Source organism: Nelusetta ayraudi, unplaced genomic scaffold, assembly GCF_046127955.1.
Source record: "Nelusetta ayraudi isolate G7.1 ecotype Tasmania unplaced genomic scaffold, CSIRO-AGI_Nayr_v1 ptg000011l, whole genome shotgun sequence".
In the NCBI taxonomy this organism is placed as follows: domain Eukaryota; kingdom Metazoa; phylum Chordata; class Actinopteri; order Tetraodontiformes; family Monacanthidae; genus Nelusetta; species Nelusetta ayraudi.
The window spans coordinates 24,698,482-24,717,659 of NW_027466061.1; the positions used below are offsets into that span (position 1 = coordinate 24,698,482).

General features: G+C 45.3%; 2 protein-coding genes and 1 long non-coding RNA gene across 3 annotated transcripts; all 3 read left to right on the forward strand.

Moving 5' to 3' along the window:
• LOC142885527 (solute carrier family 22 member 4-like) lies at positions 1-6,114 on the forward strand. The gene is made up of 10 exons (XM_076022086.1): positions 1-763; positions 2,217-2,320; positions 2,949-3,103; positions 3,193-3,364; positions 3,443-3,569; positions 3,652-3,740; positions 4,023-4,237; positions 4,623-4,805; positions 4,883-5,018; positions 5,790-6,114. The coding sequence occupies exons 1-10, from the start codon at positions 368-370 to the stop codon at positions 5,899-5,901; spliced, it is 1,689 nt and encodes a 562-aa protein (XP_075878201.1). The 5' UTR covers positions 1-367; the 3' UTR covers positions 5,902-6,114.
• Positions 6,115-7,118: 1,004 nt separating this feature from the next.
• Positions 7,119-13,864, forward strand: LOC142885528 (organic cation/carnitine transporter 2-like). The gene is made up of 10 exons (XM_076022087.1): positions 7,119-7,554; positions 7,776-7,879; positions 9,891-10,045; positions 10,142-10,313; positions 11,564-11,690; positions 12,002-12,102; positions 12,183-12,397; positions 13,099-13,281; positions 13,382-13,517; positions 13,717-13,864. The coding sequence occupies exons 1-10, from the start codon at positions 7,144-7,146 to the stop codon at positions 13,790-13,792; spliced, it is 1,680 nt and encodes a 559-aa protein (XP_075878202.1). The 5' UTR covers positions 7,119-7,143; the 3' UTR covers positions 13,793-13,864.
• Positions 13,865-14,041: 177 nt separating this feature from the next.
• LOC142885533 (uncharacterized) lies at positions 14,042-14,296 on the forward strand. The gene is made up of 2 exons (XR_012926302.1): positions 14,042-14,167; positions 14,222-14,296. It is a non-coding gene; the product is annotated as an uncharacterized LOC142885533 (long non-coding RNA).
• Positions 14,297-19,178: the final 4,882 nt, after the last annotated feature.

Below are 19,178 nucleotides of genomic sequence, written 5' to 3' on the forward strand. Positions count from 1 at the left end.
AGTGCTTAGCCACATTTTTGAGCGCAGGCACGTGAAGGTCTTTGAAGCCTTTAAAAAGTGTGGAATGAATTTTGGAGGACACCGTGAGGACCACCAGCCCCACCAGCACCACCACTACTAGCAAGTCTTGGTGGACGGTGTATGAGAGTCCAGGGACTCAGCGTGCGACAGTGTGAGAGCTGTGAGCGCAGACATGCAGCCAAGCGCGCTCATCTCTTTAAGAGGCTGCACTGCAGGTTTCCCCCTGAGAGGGGCCACCTCAGTCTGACAGCAGCAGCAGCAGCAGCAGCAGCAACAGCAGCAGCCACACGGAGCCCCTCACCGCCGCTCTTCCTCAGGAACCTCTCGGAAAGCTCTCTGGAGAACCATGGGAGACTACGACGAGGACACAGCCTTCCTTGGCCAGACAGGTCCCTACTTCTGGAGCACATTCTTCCTCCTCAACACTGTCTTCATCCCCACCGGCTTCAATGGCCTCTACATTGTCTTTGTGGGGGCGGCGCCGCAGCACCACTGCCTGGTACCAGACCTCAACCTGAGCACAGCCTGGGCGGAGGCCATCATCCCTGTGGTGGGCGAGGACAGCGGCGGTGCTCAGGTGCGGAGCCAGTGCAGCCGGTACCGGCTGGAGGTGGTAAAAAACCTGTCCGACGGGGGTTTGCTCCCCGGCAGAGATGTCAACCTCAGCAGCCTGGAGCAGGAGGAGTGCCTCGACGGCTGGAGCTTCAGCAGGGACGTCTACCAGTCCAACATCGTCACTGAGGTCAGTGGTCGTCATCGTCATCCCGGAACCCACAGCAAACTTGCCCTCCACCAGGCATGGCACCTTCTCCACAGTGGCAGGCCGTGCATTTCACATATAGGCCATCAGTGACGTCATATTTAGTCCACCCTAAATTGATACACCTCATGTTACCCTCAATAAGATAAGATAAGATAAGACAATGAACTGCGATGAACTGGCGACTTGTCCAGGGTGTCCCCTGCCTTCGCCCTATGACAGCTGGGATAGGCTCCAGCAGACCCCCGTGACCCTGAGCTCGGGACTAAGCGGGTATGGAAAATGAATGAAAAATGAAAGATAAGACAAGACATTCCTTTATTTATCCATCAGTGGGAAATTTAAAACAATATCAATGGCTCAAGAATCCAAACAGAATAACATGAACCCATTACATCACCTTCATATCAGGGACCTGGTAGAGCAACACTTAGGGCCAGATCTACAAAGCGATTGCCCAGGTTTTGCGCCAGAAAATCTGTGTAAATAGAGGGGACGCAAACGTGAAAATCGGCAGAAAATGCGCCGAGGCAGGGCTGCTCCAGACTCATTTGAATGTATTTCAATGAGTCATTACGCGCAAAAGGACACCCCCTTCTATGCAAATATGCTTCATTCAAACAGCGGCAGATCCAGGAAGAGTTTGCGCTCGTGTCCGCACGCAGTTTGACAGACGCAAACACCGCCAGCCAAAACCAGGCGCAGCTTCTGTCTGTCCAAGTGTTTCCGGCTTCTGAGTGAAACTTTCCTCTCTGAAAAGCCTGAAATATATATATGGCTCCCCAAATCTTATATATAGATAGGCATAGACTACAGTCTATATGCCAATGTTTAGGCTATGAAAAATACAAATGGGGGCAATGGGAGCAGCGCAACCTAGTGGATATTATCCATCCATCTATTTTCAATACATGCTTATTCCTGAGCTCAGGTTCATGGGGGTCTGCTGGAGCCTATCCCCAAAGTACACCTTGGACAAGTTTCCCGTTCATCGCAGGGCCACATTGAGACAAACAACCATTCGCTCTCGCATACACATCTACGGACAATTTAGTTCCCAATTCACCTCACATGCATGCCTTTGGAGTATGGAAGCCGGAGCACCCGGAGGGAACCCACACCGACACAGGGAGAACATGCAAACTCACATAGAAAGGTCCCAGGCCCAAATATCGAACTTCCGACCTTCTTGCTATGAAGCAGTAGCACTAACTACTTCACCACCGCATCACTTCTGTGGATATTATACGATCTGAAAAGAACAGACTATGGAGAATTACTTTATCGTATTTACGGGGTAATGTACTTTTCTAAGTTCTAATGTTTCGGCCAGCAGAGAAGGCCTGCTTGCTCTGACGGCTCATTCTTCTTCAAAGTGACACCCCCGCCCCTCCTCCCACTCCTCTCCTCCTCTCCCCCGGTCGGCTCTTTGCAGTGGGACCTGGTGTGTCAGGACCAGTGGAAGGTCCCCTTCGCCTCCTCGGCTCTCTTCGTGGGCTACCTGCTGGGCTCCCTGGTGTCTGGCCAACTGTCCGACAGGTACCTGGTTCTTCTCCACCGCAGAACAGATCAGATAAGACAAGAGAAACTGGGAGGGTTGTAACATCGCCATCTGTTGTCGGACTGTGTGTACAGATGTTTGTTTTTTTTCCCTTACTGGTCCAAAATGGTTCCCAGTGAAAGTTTCATGTCCCCAGTTTTACTGGTTTAGTCCTGGACTAAGTTGTCCACTAGTTTGAGTTTTGAGATCATCTGAGGGCAAAAACGTTAAACATCTTTGAGCATTTTAAATTCTGCTTTTATCTGGTTTGGACATAGTATAAAACAATTCTAACTGGAATAATACTTGGCCCCGTGTAAAACCCAGCTAGAGGTGGAGCTGATGTTCTCCCTGCTGGAGGCTCAGGATCCAGCAGTGGTGGTGGTGGTGGTTATAGGCTCCTCAGCAGCTGCAAAAACTCTTTTTGATCAGTGTCACATGGTCTTCAACACGCAAATTGATTGGCTGGAGAGGTGTTCTATGTGTGTGTGTGTGTGTGTGTGTGTGTGTGTGTGTGTGTGTGTGTGTGTTTGTGTGTGTGTTGGAGGCTGCTGCTCCTGTCCAGGGAAATCAATCAGCACACACAGTTCTGCCTCCTTCCTGCCACGTTTGATCTTCTCATCTCAGGTATGGCCGCAAGAAGGTGGTCTTCATGTCTCTGGCAGCCCAGAGCGCGGCGGTGCTGCTCCAGTCCTTCTCCACGTCATGGAGGATGTTCTGCATCATGTTCCTCTTCATTGGAGCCTCCCAGATTTCCCTCTACATCTCAGCCTTTGTGCTTGGTAAGGAACTGCAAACTGACGGAACTCAACTCGATCAGTCTGCTGCTCATCTTCTGGTCGTCAGTCGTTTTTTTGGGTTCACTGCACAGGAACAGAGGTGTTGAGCAAGACCATGAGAGTGATCTTCGCCACGCTGGGCGCCTTCCTCTTCTACTGCATTGGCTACATGATGCTGCCATGGATCGCCTACAGCATCAGGGAGTGGAGGACACTGCTGGCTGTCCTATCCATGACCTCGGTGGTCAACTTCCCTCTATGGTGGTCGGTCTCCTCGCCGACAAAGCTCCACCTGACCGCTGCCCCCCAGACGATGACCTTTGACAACTGACCCTCCTGCAGGTTTATCCCCGAGTCCCCACGCTGGCTGATCACCCAAGGCAGGCTGGAGGAGGCGGAGGCCATCCTGAGAGACGCTGCCAAGAGGAACAAGGTTCAGGCTCCAGCCGTCATTTTCAAGAAGACTGAGGTGAGAGGGGGCGGATTTTACATGGGAACTTGGTCTGTCAATGATAAGGTGTGTGACTTGAACTGGTGTGTTCGGGCTGCAGACAATGCTTCCAAACAGAAGATACACCATGCTGGATGTGATAAAGTCCCAGAACATCAGATGCATCACGTTCATGTGTCTCATTCTGTGGTGAGGAAATCAACATCATCGTCATCACCACCATCCAGTACGATGGTGATAATGGTCCATTATCACCATCGTCACCATTATCTTCACCATAATCATCATCATTATCACCAACATCATCTCCATCACCATTGTCATCATCATTACCAATATTCACCATCATCACCATCATCATTGTCATTATCAACATTAATATCATCACCATCAATATCATCTTTTAATCTCTTTCCGTATGCTAACATGAATCCTGCTGCTGCTGCTGTTCTGTTTGTTTGTTTTTTACAGGATGGCCATAAACATCGGCTATTTTGGATTGTCGCTCAACACCTCCAACTTGAGTGGGAATCCCTTTATGAACTGCTTCCTGTCGGCCGCCGCCGAGGTTCCCGCCTACATCGTCTCCATCTGGCTGCTGAAAAAATGTCCTAGGAGACCCCTTCTGTCGGCCTTCCTGGTCATCGGGGGAGGAGTCCTGCTGCTCATTCAGTTCATTCCAGACTGTGAGTCCTGTTCTGGGGCGGCTGCAGGTTCAAAGCCTAGCAGCTGGTCCACCTTCACTGACTAGTGCAGCTTCTGCCAGCGAAGCTTCTGCTAGCCCCACCCTTCACATGGAGAGCCATTGGACACACACACACACACACACACACACACACACACACACACACACACTGAAGCATGGCAGCAGAGACTGTGAAGGTCTCAGTAGAAGGTCCCAAACAGGGACTCTGAAGTTCTCAGCAGGGGCTCTGAAGCTTTCAGCAGAAGTTCTCAGCAGGGGCTCTGAAGGTCCAGAAGAACCATCTCTCTGCTGAAGCTGAAGCTCTGCAGCTGTGGAAGATATCTCCTGTAATTCTACCTCTGGCTCCTCTCCTGCTCCACCTGCAGCTCTCCACTCTGTGGCTCTGGCTCTGGAGATGACCGGCAAGTTTGGCTTCACCATGGCCTTCGGCATCGTGTACATCTACACTGCTGAGATCTACCCCACTGTACTGAGGAACGTGGGCATGGGGATGTGCTCGTCGGCCGCCCGCATCGGCAGCATCACGGCTCCCTATGTCATCTACCTAGGTATGGATGGTCAGGGGGCAGTGCTTCCAAGATACAGCAGCCACGCCCACTAATCCCCCCGCCCCCCTCCTCCATAGGTACCTACAATAAGGTCCTGCCCTACGTCCTCATGGGGAGCCTGACTGTGGCCTCCTCCGTGGTCAACCTCTTTCTCCCAGAGACCCTCAACAAAGACCTTCCAGAGACTGTGGAGCAGATGCAGGAGTGCCAGAGGTAGAGAAGCATTTTGACTTTTGCGTTTTCCCCTGTGTGCTTTGTTGCTGTGTTGTATGCAGAGGTGTCAAAAGTATTCACACTCTGTACTTAAGTAAAAGTACAGATACCCCTGCAAAAAATACTCTGATAAAAGTACTCAAACTCCTTTACTCAAGTAAAAAGTGAGAAAGTTCAGGTTCTGAAATGTACTGACATTAAAAGGAAAAAAAAAATTTTTTTGGGCCATTAATGAAACTAAACATTGGTTGATACATATTTGTGGACACTTTTAATATCAATGACCAATGTTATTCTAAAAGTTTTTTTTTTTTTGCAATTAATGGAACAATAGATACAATTACAATTCATAAGCCAAGGTACTCGAACATAATCTAACTCTAAATCGAATTCCAAAATATAATCCAATTTTGTATTGAACAACACAACAGAAAAGTTCAAAAAGCTCCACTTGAAGCAACAACAACTGCGATAAGTTAATTTGTTTTAAAAGAATTTGTATCTTTTAAACTCTATTTAACACAAAAGTAACAACCATGTTTTTTTCCATTGAAAGGAGTGCAACGTACAGATATTTGTGTACAAATGTAGGGAGTAAAAATAAAAAGTCGTCAGAAAACGAAATATTCAAGTAAAGTAAATCTACTTAAGTACAGCAATGAAGTATTTGTGGCTGTGTTCATTTGTGTGTGTGTGTGTGTGTGTGTGTGTGTGTGTGTGTGTGTGTGTGTGTGTGTGTTTTCCCTTTTTGCTCTGCCACACCATCTGCAGGGGCTGCGGTGGGCCAAAGAAGGAGGACAAGAAGAATATTGAGAACAGAATAAGCCGCAGCAGCGCCTCCATGGGACTAGAAAAAGCAGACGCACAAAGTCTCAACCCCTAGTTTTATTTTATTTTGTGGGTTTGTCACTTCTTCTTTCATTCTTTAATTCAAACGAAGTGTAAATTTTTCAAAAACTATTTTTATACTCAATTGACAGAAACTAATTCATGGAGGGGTTTTTTGTTTGTTTGTTTGTTTGTTTTTTAACAATGCTGCCAAAAATGTCCTGTCTCATGTAACTCTTATATATATATTAAAAGATAAGCTACCCAACTTAGTTGTTTGTTTATTCTTCTTCTCCTGTCTTTGAAATGGAAGGACACCTTCAACATCTCGGATATAAATAATTCATTATGGGGAGTAAAGTCTGGATTTTGATTGAGGCATTTATTTTAAATATAAAGGTAAAAAAAAATAAATTAAATTAAAAAATTCAAAATGAGACATAGAGATTTTTTGGGAAAAAGGAGTGAGTACAACCCCTTCAGTAATGAACAATAATGATCTTCTCCAGACACTCATGTCTGATCCTGAGTATCAGTTACTTAAAAAAAGAAGGAAAAATAGTCATAGTCTCACAGATGTTTTTCTGACTTAGTATCAACAAAACATATGTAATTGACCTATACATAAAGTGTAATGGTAATAATTATATGTGTATTATACACACACACATATACATATACATATACATATACATACACTAGTACATATACATACACACACCAATACAGACTTAGTTACATTACATGTCTGTACCAATATAATTTATGCTGATGGGAGCAAACACCCTCACGTACAGTTATGGGAAAAGAAAAGAATGGAAGTGAGTGATAATAAGATAGGGTTGTACTGAGCCTGCTCAGTGATACTCGTGGCTTATCGCAGCAGACACTCATTCAATTGCCCTCTGCTGCTGTCATGACATAATAAATCTGCAGTGATAGTGTTTTGACGTTTGATCCCTACAACGTTCCGACGATTTATCCGCTGCTGGTCCACCTGCTCAGGCGAGACCTCAAAGACGTGGCCTGGATCTGCTCTTTGCTGCCGGAGGCCCAGAGGAGGAACCTGAACCACACTGAACCTTCCGCCACTCGTCTCATTCCTCGAAAGTGACAGAGAAGTTGACCTCCCCTTTTTTTTTTTTTTTTTTTTTTTTTTACGAGCCATTGGTGATGCATTTCAAAACTTGAAGTTACTGTTTAACCACCCTCTTCTGGAAAGGTCGGTAGGCTGCTGTATAAAGACAGCGAGTGCAGCTCCTCACATGCAGAAGCAGCTTTGCAGAGAAAAACGACGATGGGCCACCTGGAGACCCGAGACTACGACACCATCACCTCCTTCCTGGGCCACTGGGGGAGGTTCCAGCTCAGGATCTTCGTCTCACTGGCTATCAGCATCCTGCCCAACGGCTTCATCGGCATCTACATCGTCTTTGTGGGGGCCACACCACCTCACCAGTGCAACATTCCAGAGAGCTACGGACTCAGTGAGGCCTGGAGGAACGTGACCATCCCGCTGGAGGAGACAGCCGACAGCGCCACTGGGCCCAGCTCCTGCTCCAGACTTAACCTGACACTGGTCAGGAACTTCTCCCAGAGTGGCCTGCTGCCACACGTTGACGTCAACGTGAGCAGCATTCCACTGGAGGGCTGCCTGGACGGCTGGATCTACAGCAGGGACATCTACCAGTCCACCATCGTCACAGAGGTCAGTTCAACAGTTCTTCAGTTCTTATGTTCCTCAGTTCTTCAGTTCTTCAGTTCTTCAGCAGCAACAGCAGTGTGAAACATCTTCGGACTGGGAAGTCCTCCTGGATCCAACCAACCCCCAGCACTTCCTGCTGCCTCGCTGCCACTTCACAACATGACAGCGGCGTGTGGACAGCACGTGATCCTTTGTTGTTGTTGTGTTGTGTTTGTGTGTCGCAGTGGGACTTGGTGTGCAACGAAGCCTACAAGATGCCACTGACGTCCTCCATTCATTATGCTGGCGTCCTGGTTGGAGCGTTCCTCTCTGGTCAAATGTCTGACAGGTCTGTGCACACACACAGACACACACACACACACACACACACACACGCACGCACGCACACACACTGGCAGGCATCCAGCAGGAGAGGGCCAAGTCCGATCAGATGACAATACCTGGTACTGCCCCCTTCTGACCAAATTCTTCCTCTTCAAATCAGATTAATACTTTGTAAATCAAGCATAGGCAAACTATGGCCAGAGGCTCTATGCGGCCTGTTCAAAATTTTTAATCTGGCCTGCCGAATTTAAAGACATTATATTAATAGTAAGTTATAAAATAGCTGTATGTCATCCATTTTTTTTTCCCAGTGTTTTAAGAGTAATTTCAATGAAGAGCTTAATACCATGGGGCTTCAAAGATACATGTTTTGTTGGAATTTTGCTTTTGTTCATTTTCAGTTGACACTAAAACATGTTTTCTACATATCCCATTATATATTTCTTTCTCCTATGAGGTGGGTCACTAAAACACTCCGTCCACCTGCTCCATCCAACTCCTGCTCTGGCCCTTCTGTCACATTTTAGAAGCCTTTGTGTTATGCATATTTGAATTATTCATTTATGTACATCTATATCTATATTATGAGAGCTTTGTGTGTATTTGGTTGTTCACTCTGCAACTCACTCTAGCCTGTCTGACACTCAGTGTTAGGAAAGTTCACTTTCTACCTGAACTAGTTCAAAGTTCATTTTAAAATGAACTGGTTCAGTTCATCATTCCACATTTTGAACTAAAGTTCATGGTTCCCAAAAATGAACTAATTCAGTTATTTTTTACTCCAATACTTTGCTGCAAGCTATAATTTGTCAAGATTATTGACAGAGTCCATATAGAACCACAGACAGACATTATATTATCCGTCCTAACACTGAAACTAATCATCATATCCATTTTTCAATCCTAATCTAACCAGGTTTACAATAGCAGTAATAATCGAGAGGACAGCCCTCAGAATACCGGCATTTCCCGAATGCTTTCTCGTATGCAGTTGCGTGTATTTTCATAAACATTAGGAAAAAACTTGCTGATTGACTGGTCTTTAGACTCTTTGTTATCAATACTAAAACAGGACTGTAGCACCTCAGGGAGCAAATGTTTTTCATTTCTATGCTTTTCTAAACCTACCTGGAAACAATTCACATCAAATTCCATTTATACTAAAAAAGGAACCTAAACAAATACTGGAAGAATAAACCAGCCCAGGCATACAAATATAAAGGCGACAGTTCTAAATTGCAGTAGGCTATACTGTTAACAACAAAGTACAGAACATTTGCCAACATAACACACAGCACAATCTGAGGTACGAACTAAGCTGTGGTAGGAAACTAAGGTTGTACCTCAAAGTACAATGGTCAAAATGCAAAACTTTTAAACATTTGTCTTTTTCAAGTCAGTTGCTTTACCGTCTGGGTCGATGCTGACTTTTCCATAAAATTCTTTCAAATGTTCATACGGATCTGAGTGTTCTAAGCTACTAGTGCTGCCTTCCTCGTCCATGTGTACTAGGATGTTGTTGTGACAACTGATAGTGTCATATTTGTTGGAGTGACAGACAGGCAGCTGGTGGTTGCCAGATTGGGTGGTTTTAAACGTAGGTCTAAATGTAGTTTAGAACACCGCTCACAATCGCCACAGTGAGCCTGTTCAACAAGAACGCGTTCAAACGCAAGTAAAGAACGGTCCGTTCACGTTCACACAAAATATGAACAAATTCATGAACGTTCATATCGTTCATTGAACGCATTTGGGCACAACACTGCAGATGAGCGCCCTCTGGAGTCTGGATCTGCTCCAGATTTCTTCCTACAGGGCAGTTTTTCCTGGCCACTGCAACCCCCTGTTGGTTTTGAGGGTTTAGTTGGTTTTCAGCTGATCATGCAAAGAGCTTCGAGACGCCTTTGGGAGTTATTTAACTGTACAAATAAAAACTGATTGATTGATTGATTGATTGATTGATTGATTGATTGATTGATTGATTGATTGATTGATTGATTGATTTGTTGAGCCAGGTACGGCAGGAGACCGGCACTCTTCCTTATGATGGTCCTGCAGACTGTGGCCCTCACAGCTCAGATCTTCTCCCCCAACTGGGAGATCTTCACCTTTACCTACTTCCTGACAGGAGCCGGTGGATTCTCCAACTACATCATTGCTTTCATCCTGGGTGGGTGCTTCAGGGCTTTCTGGTCCTTCTTTTACTCCTTCTTCCTCTGGAACCCTCTGGAAGAGGCCCCACTAACCAGCAGCTGAACTCTTCCAGGCACAGAGACCCTGAGTCCCAAAGCCAGGGTGGTCTTCGTGAGCCTGGGGGTCTTCATGAGCTCGGCCGTGGGGTACATGGCGATGCCAGCCGTGGGCTACTTCCTGCGGGGGTGGCGGCTGCTGCTGATCCCCATGGCTGCCTCAGGGTTGATATACATCCCTCTGTGGTGGTAAGTGATTGATTGATTGATTGATTGATTGATTGATTGGTTGGTTGGTTGATTGATTGATTGGTAATACTCAATTTGTCAGACAGGTCTGAAATTTGTTTTGCGTCTCTTCAGTTGCTCACTGAGACTTAACACAAACATGCAACATCAATTGTCCATAGTGTACAATGTTGTGCATTACATCACACACCACAAAAAACAACATAGAAACACATAGAAAACACAAAAATCCCTTCACCTCCTCCTTGATCTAAAAATTGATTTGGCATTTAGCTAGTGGATTGATTGATGCACAAAAATGTGTGTGTTGAAGTGTTTAAGTTTGATCTCATTAAACTGGGCAACTTTGAATTTGCACTTTGGTATTGACAGTTCATATTCTTTGTATAAGACGTGACTACTTTTAGAGACTATGTTATTAACCAACCATAGCATGTTTTTTTTCACTGTTTCTTATATATTGTCTGGAGAGGATGGCACACAATCTTGAAGCAGATTTTTAATTGCTGTGTCAGTTTGGCTGTCAAGGTTGGAGACAGACTTGTGTATCATACAATACAACAGTATTGTGGAATACTCATTATGACTGAGGAGAAAAGTGGACCAAGGAACTACACTCAGTGTCAGAAAAATCTGGAAGTTTGTTAGCCAAACCGTAACCCCAGGGTGGAACCAATAGGAAGCTGTAACCAGCTGGCTCCACTGGTAAACTAGTACTGGTGTGGCTGGTTGGCTTTAAAAGCCCAGTATGTACAATTTGGTCATAATTATGATTTTTATACTAGTTAAAGTTTAACATGCTGCCAAAAATACCAAAATAAAAGTGCATAATCCCAGTACAATAAAATTAATTTGGTTTTCCTACCCAGAAAACATTTCTTATTTAGTTGCAATATTTCTAAGGAAGCCCGGCGTGGCCAATCCTGAGGCTTCCTGAGAGCGCATTTAATATTTTTGGGTGAATGCTCACATAATGAAATCAGCTAACGTAGAAGGTGGACGAGGTATCCAGGCGTGTGTTTGCAGGCTACCGTATTTCACTGGCAATCTAAATGCAACGACTTGATGTCACTGTTCCTTCTCAAAATCTCTGAACATTATACCCTGAACCTGATGATGATGATGATGATGATGGTGATGATGATGATGGTGATGATGATGATGATGACGATGATGATGATGATGATGACGATGATGATGATGATGATGATGATGATGATGATGATGAAGGTGTGTTGCCATGCATGCAGGCTGCTGCCAGAGTCTCCACGCTGGCTGCTGTCCCAGGGCCGAGTGCAGGAGGCTGAGGCCGTCCTGAAGGCCGCTGCCAAGGAGAACCGGGTCCAACCTCCACAGCCCATCTTCAGCGAGGCAGAGGTGGGTCCCCAGCCATCCAGGAGGTCGTGGGTCCTATTCCCTGTTCCCTGAGTTCCACGTGTTCTCGCAGGATCTCTGCCGATTCTCTCCAGGTACTCCTAGGCTCCGCCCACAGTCCAGTACCTGGAGAAAACTGGCACAGCGGGCTGACTGGCTGCTCTAACTGGTCTGTAGGTGTGGTCAGGTGTTTGTTTCTCATTCAAAGAGGGGTGTAGTCTCCTTGATATAGCTGTGATAGGCTCCACCCTTCCACCCCCTTTGTGTCTGACACTTCCTGGATGAATGAGGCATTGCTGTGGTTGTAACTCCAGGTGGATGAAGCTCTGTCCCAGAAAGAGAAGAAACACACCTTCCTGGTCATCCTGCGGAGCTGCAACACCTTCAGCGTGACCCTGCTCTGCTCGCTCCTCTGGTGCGTCGTTGCTCGTCTCCCCCGCCAACCTCCAGCTGGAGTGCCCCAGGTCACTAACCCTGGGCTCCTAAACCCTGCAGGTTCGTCATTACCATCAGCTACTACGCCCTGATCCTCAACACCTCCAACCTGCACGGCGACCCCTACCTCAACACCTTCCTGTCGGCTGCCATCGAGGTCCCCGCCTACATCATTGCTTTGCTGCTGCTGCAGCACTGCTCCAGGCACTTCTGCCAGTCCTCCACGCTCTTCGTGGGTGGCGTCCTCATCCTCTGCGTCCACCTCATCCCCTTTGGTAAGTGCCCACCACACCGCCTCAGAAGACGACCAGTCAGTGTCTGCTCATCTCAGCCACTTTGCGGCTATACTTATTGACTTCTTAGCCACTTTTTTTTTTCCAGATAATAAATAAAATAAATGAATAATAAATAAAATAAATGAATAAAAAAGCAACTGGTAATAAATCAAGCTACTTTTTCTGTTGCTCTGGAAGACTTTTGGTGACTTGGATGTGACACCATGTATCGTTCTTTTGACCTGCTCACCAAACGTGCTGTTGTTGTGAATTAATCTGAAAGTTGCAAAGCCGAGAAAAAACAACAACAAAACTTGTGCCTGTAGACAGATTTTATGTTTCAATTTGCTTTCATCTACTGTAGTTCTGGGTTCTCATGTGGTGCATTGACCTGGTCATTAGTTGCTGTCGTATCCTAGTGGATCATAAAGGTTAAAAATAAATAAAAATAAAAAAAATAAATAAATAATCGTCACTCTGCCAGAGTGTCTCATTCTAAACATATTCAGCTCTATTTATTTGTCTCTCCCTCCACATTATTCCTCTCATTCAGCCCTACAGTGTCCATTACAAAGATGACCCATTATGCAAATGAGGCAATGGCGTCATAGAGCTATTTTTCTCACAGGGGACGTTTAGCAAAACTCCGGCCACTTGTTTTCTTTGCCTCCCTTTTTCACGGGTGACTCTGCGGCCCGCAGACCTTCCCATAGTGGCCGTGCTGTTGGAGATGTTGGGGAAGTTCGGCGTGACGGCGTCCTTCTGTATCGTCTACGCCGTGTCCTCGGAGCTCTTCCCCACCGTCATCAGGAACATGGGCATGGGCTGCTGCTCCATGGCTGCTCGGGTCGGAACCATCAGCTCCCCGTTCATCATTTATCTGGGTCGGTAACCCGCCGGTCGGTCAGGAAACCCCGCCTACACCTTCTCCTCCCCTCCTGCTGTCTCCTTAGCGTCTATGTGTTGTGCTTCTTCTTCTTGTAGGCCGATACAACAAAGCGCTGCCATACATACTGATGGGCAGTTTGGCTATTTGTGGTTCCATCCTGTGTCTCCTTCTGCCCGAGACCTTCAGGAAACCTCTGCCAGAGACAATGGACCAAATGCAGCAGATTTGCAGGTAAGTTGACCGAGTTCATCGTGCGTGCGCGTCTCTAATGCAGGTGGCCACTAGAGGGCGACCATCACCACAAGTTTGACTACGTTTGAGTCTCAACAGCATTTTGTTCAGTGTTAATTGTCCGCCGAAACACAATCTTTTTTTTTTTTTGAACAATGAGAGTTTTTATTTTTTTATTTTTTTATTTTTTTTTAAACAGCCGAAGAAGAAATAAAGAACAAGACGCTGAAGATGAGACTCTTTCTAAAAAGGACCAGAAGGAAACCAGATTATAGGATCTTGTGATTTTTTGTGTTTAGCAATTGTTTTGCTTTAAACATTTTGTAAATAAAGGTTAATTTAAAGTGCTTCATTGTAGAGAGCATTTGTACAGTGTGTGTGTGTGTGTGTGTGTGTGTGTGTGTGTGTGTGTGTGTGTGCGCGCGCGCGCGCGTCACTTTCCATCGTGCCTCTGTCACTTAATAAATAATAAAACTTTATTTGTACAGCGCTAAATCACAACCAATGGCGTCTCAAAGCGCTTTTTACAATCAGAGAGAACCAACCGGGCCCCCGGAGCAAGCAAGATGCGACAGTGGCTGGGAAAAACTCTCCTGTGGGAAGAAACCTAGGGCAGAACCAGACTCCAGAGGGCCATCATCTGCCTATGAGTAGTTGGGATGAAATACAATAATAGAGGAGAGACAGAGAAAGAGAGAAAGGAGCAGAGTGAGCCAGGGTGACAGACAGGACAGAGTGAAAAACAGATACACCAACCAGCCATTCACAAAACAGATATAGACACAAAGATTAGGAAATAATTCAAGGCTGCTGTCCACGTGGGCTGTAATTGTCCATGCTTTGGGAGGCAAGAGCCTCGCTCGATGAACAATCTGCCGATAGGACAAGTCCAGGTCCTAGGCGTGGTGGTGGGACGAAGCGATGACACCAAGACCCCCAGGACAGCACAATCCAGCTCCTGGCGCAGTGGTCATCACCTGCCGGGGACACAGAGACTGCGGCAGTATCATGCATATCGAGCATACTGTACAAAGCATAATGAGAGCTAGTTTGGACAGAGTAGATAGAGTCAAACATTGATTGAGGACTGACTCCAAGGTTCCTCACAGTAGAACTGGGTGTAGTACCAAATAGACCACCTTGTCCATGAAAGGCTCTGTCCCTACTCTCTCGCGATCCAAATCGTCCAATAATGACCTCATTTTTATCGGTATTAAGCAACAGGAAATTCTGTGTCATCCAAGTTTTGACGTCACTAAGACAAGATTCCAATTTAGCCAACTGATGAGCCTCGTTTGCCTTAAAAGAAAAGTACAACTGTGTGTCATCTGCGTAAGAATGGAAACTGATGTTATGCTTTCTGATGATGTCACCAAGAGGTGACATGTAGATGTTGAAGAGGAGTGGCCCAAGTACAGATCCTTGCGGGACACCATGACTAACCCTCCTACGTTCTGATGAATGATTATGAACATGAACAAACTGAAAACGGTCAGAAAAGTAAGATCCAAACCAGTCCAAGGCGCAATCCTTGTTTCCAATAGCATCTTCTAATCTCCTAAGAAGAATGATGTGGTCGACTGTATCAAATGCTGCACTGAGATCTAGGAGGACCAGAACAGAGAGAAGACCTCTGTCAGATGCACACAAGAGATCATTACTCACCTTAAGCAGTGCAGTTTCAGTGCTGTGACCAAGTCTGAAGCCTGACTGAAAAGCCTCAAGTAGATTGTTGTCGTTCAAGAAGTCCACAAGCTGCCTGGCGACAACTTTTTCTAAGATCTTAGAGAGAAACGGAAGGTTCGAGATCGGCCTATAATTTGAAAGCACACTTGAGTCCAAATTGTTTTTTTTTTATCAGAGGCTTGATTACAGCCACTTTGAAAGCATGAGGGACAGAAACTGTTGATAGAGAATGATTGATTATTCTAAGAATGACACAATGAAGCAATGGGGAAACCTCCTTGAGAAGCCTGGTTGGAATTGGGTCCAACAGACTAGTGGTCGACTTTGCAGAGGAGACAAGAGAATCAAGTTCACCAACTTGCCGAAAACTCCTGAAATACACACTGGGGTTGCCATGTTAAGAAAGATCTGCCATGTGACCAGTGGAAGACAAAGAAGACAAAGAAGACTCTACTTCTACTTTTTGCTGGAAAAAATTCAAGAAATTGTTGCTTGACAGACCAATTGGGACGCATGGCTCAACACAATGATGGCTCCTCGTCAGCTTCGCTACTGTACTAAATAAAAACTTTGGGTTCTTGTTGGAATCGATAAGAGCAGAATAGTAGGAAGTTCTACTGATACGCAGGGCCTTTTTATAGGACCTACAACATTCCTGCCAAGTCTTGAAGGATGAAGTTGTTTTTGACGAACGCCAAGTTCTCTCAAGCCTTCGCAAATTTGGTTTTAATTTGCGAGTAGAGGAGGTAAACCAAGGGGCTGATCGATCCTGCCTTTTCATTCTTACGTTATAAGGGGCAAGATCATCCAATGTTGATTTCAGAATACCAGAAAAACGATCTGACAAGGAGTCAAGATCAACATCAGTCAAGTGGGTAGGGGGAGAGGCCGGAAGCATGTCCAGAGGTACAAGAGCATCAAGCAGATCAGGAAGCCTCTCTTTAAATTCAGCAACAACAGAGTCCGAAATGTTTCTACTCATTATAGACCTCGCTTGGGGAATGTGATCCGCCACAATAAAGCCGAAAGTGATCAGAAAGTACTTACATGATCATTTGCCAATCAGAACGAGCTGAGAAAGAGCCCATCGGATTTTTTTGTTCGGTTGGTTTTTGTTTGTTTTTTTGTTGCAGTACGTCGAGTGGCCACTGGGGGTGGGGGGTGCTGCCATAGTGCCAGTCCGGTATCCAGTTCTTATAATACATCCAGTGTCAGCGTTGTTCTTCAGAAATGCAGCGTCGTGCTGTCCTCTCCTGGTCACTTATCAGAATTGCAAGGAATTCTTGGAAGTCACGTGTGACTGTGGAGAAGCGTGAGTGGCCAGAATAGACTAAGTTCTCGCACCCTGCCATAGTATGGAGTACGTCCTATCTTTTTTTTTCCATAGTGTGTGACATTAATGACTTGTATTTGTTTTTTGCCTGTCTATGACGTCATGGTTTGTAACCTACTGAACAAACAGTTAACGTGACTGATTTCATCCATAAAAAAAAAACCAGCTCGGTCACTTTGAAAATGTGTTCACACCTGTTAGAGGAGCTGCGGCTGCAAAAAGGACTTAATAATAAAAACCGTCACCAGGTGTCAGTATTGGCCAGCATTTAGGAGACCCTTGCTGCTCGTACGGAGCACTAGATGGCGACAGAGGCTGAGTCAGAGTGACGCTGCAGCAGAGACTGGCTGCATCTGATAAGACTGAAGAATCTGCTGGAGTCCCACAGTAAACAGGACGTAACACCTGCAGTAAACAGGAAGTTATTGCCGCACCGAGAGCTGCTCTGTGATCACCCAGTGGACCGCAGACCAGCATCTCCTGACAAATACGTAACCTCCCCCAACACATTTCCCACCCCCTCACGCGCCCTGGACCCTTGCTTGGCTGGCGTGGTGCGGTGTAACCACACCAACCAGCAGATCACAGCTTCCAGTAACGCGCACGCACACGCACGCACACACAAACACACACACCTATATATACACTTATACACGCTGAGACACATGCACATACACACACATAGCCACACACGCACACATACACACACTTAGCCACACTCTCACATAGACACACTAACTCACACACACATAGACACTCACTCACACACACATAGACACTCACTCACACACACAGAAACACGTGCATAGACAAATGCATAGACACCCTTACACACAATTTTATATTTTGTTATTTTTGGATTTTTGGTTTATTTGTATTTATTTGTCACTCTTCCTCTTTTTTATTTATTATTGCCTTTGGTAATCATGTGCTGCTGTTCAAATGTCTGATTTTGTCAATGCCACAGTATTGTTTTTTTTTGTTTTTGTTTTTGCCAGTTGCTCTGTCTGTCCCTCTCACTTCACTCCTATCACTCTCTCCTCCCATGCAACGTTACTGTAAGTTCCCCTTTCTATCTTCCCTTTCACCCCCTGTCGCTCCCTCAGTCCAGTCATGGCCATGAATAACAGTAACATAATGAAACCCGTCCTCAACCCACCTCTGTGATTCACACTCTCGAGTCACAGGCTCTACCTGTGATAATAAATCTGTCAGCCATCATTAGGACATTCAGAGCCATCTCTTTTTTGTCAATATGACCAGACAAGACGAAGGAAAATTTGTTTGTCATTTTTTTATGACTGAATGAGAAAATTAAACAGTGTGTGTGGGTGAAAGAGGGCAGAGGCAGCAAGAAACTGGAGGTTCATTAAGGAAAAAGCTGGTTTTGAGGTGAGTTTCATGGAGTCTGTTACTGCTGTAACTGACTGAGAATTTAAGCTACCTCCCTTTGTGAAACAGGCTAGACAAAGCATGGGCAAACTACAGCCCAGGGGCCATATGCTTTTGCTTAGCTTTTTAATCCAGCCCACCGAACTTCAGGAAATTACATGGTAGTAATTAATTCATAAAAAAGCTGTATCTCATCCATTTTTTCAGTGTTTTAGAAGAGAAATTTCAATAAAGAGCTAAATACCGGGCTTCAAAGACACATATTTAAAATAATAATAATAATAATAATATTAGAGAGGGTGATCGTAAAGATATTTCAGTGAGTAAATATGAGACCCCCTTAAACCTCTATTTCGCTTGCTGGCTTACTAGCCCCTTTTGTGAAACGGAAAACTCAGAGTTTCCCTCATCTCAGGGTTCACAAAAATCACAAAGTTTTCACTAAACCTGCTGTGTAAAATAGATCTCTGGTCTTTTGCTGCGTTCACAGAGAGTCCATCCGTTTGAGTCACATGCCATAAAATGCAAGGTCAATCATTGACATTGGAGGGTTCGACAGCAATACGGTGATAAGCAACCACCTGGCTGCGTTTTACAGACCTGAGCAGTGATGAACCATCAGTTTCCTGCAAAGTCAGAAGGTGGTTATTGCTAATGCATTAACAGCACGCCACAACCTGCAAAATGCTGCCAAACATATGATGTTTTCATTCATGAAGTTTCTTTATGTAAAGACCAGCAGAGTCAGGTGGGTCCATTTCAAGGTTTCAAGTGTGCAATCAGAAAAATGTGGATCAATGTTCATTTAAATCTAAAATGCACTGCCACTTTATGTGAGTGAGATGTCAATTCTACGGAGCCCCCCTGGTAAACTGGAAAAAAGTGTGGCCACGCATTACTATATCATGGCCACGCGTTAATCATCTCGTGGCCACAACAGCATGAAGTCATGTTTATTTTGCAATCTTCCCACACAAGCCTAATAATGGTTTATTCTTCTCTAATGTGAAAACCGGTGCTTGTTTACACTTACATGTTTCAAGATTGAAGAACTTTATTTGTCACATGCTCATAGGATGTGCAGTGAAATGTAAAACGTTGGGTGTGGATTTAATATTTACATTTAGGTGTGTGTGTGTGTGTGTGTGTGTGTGTGTGTGTGTGTGTGTGTGTGTGTGTGTGTGTGTGTGTTGCTGGTCACTCGCAAAGTGAAATTCCCACGAGTGTTACCGCTGTTCTTCAGAAATGCA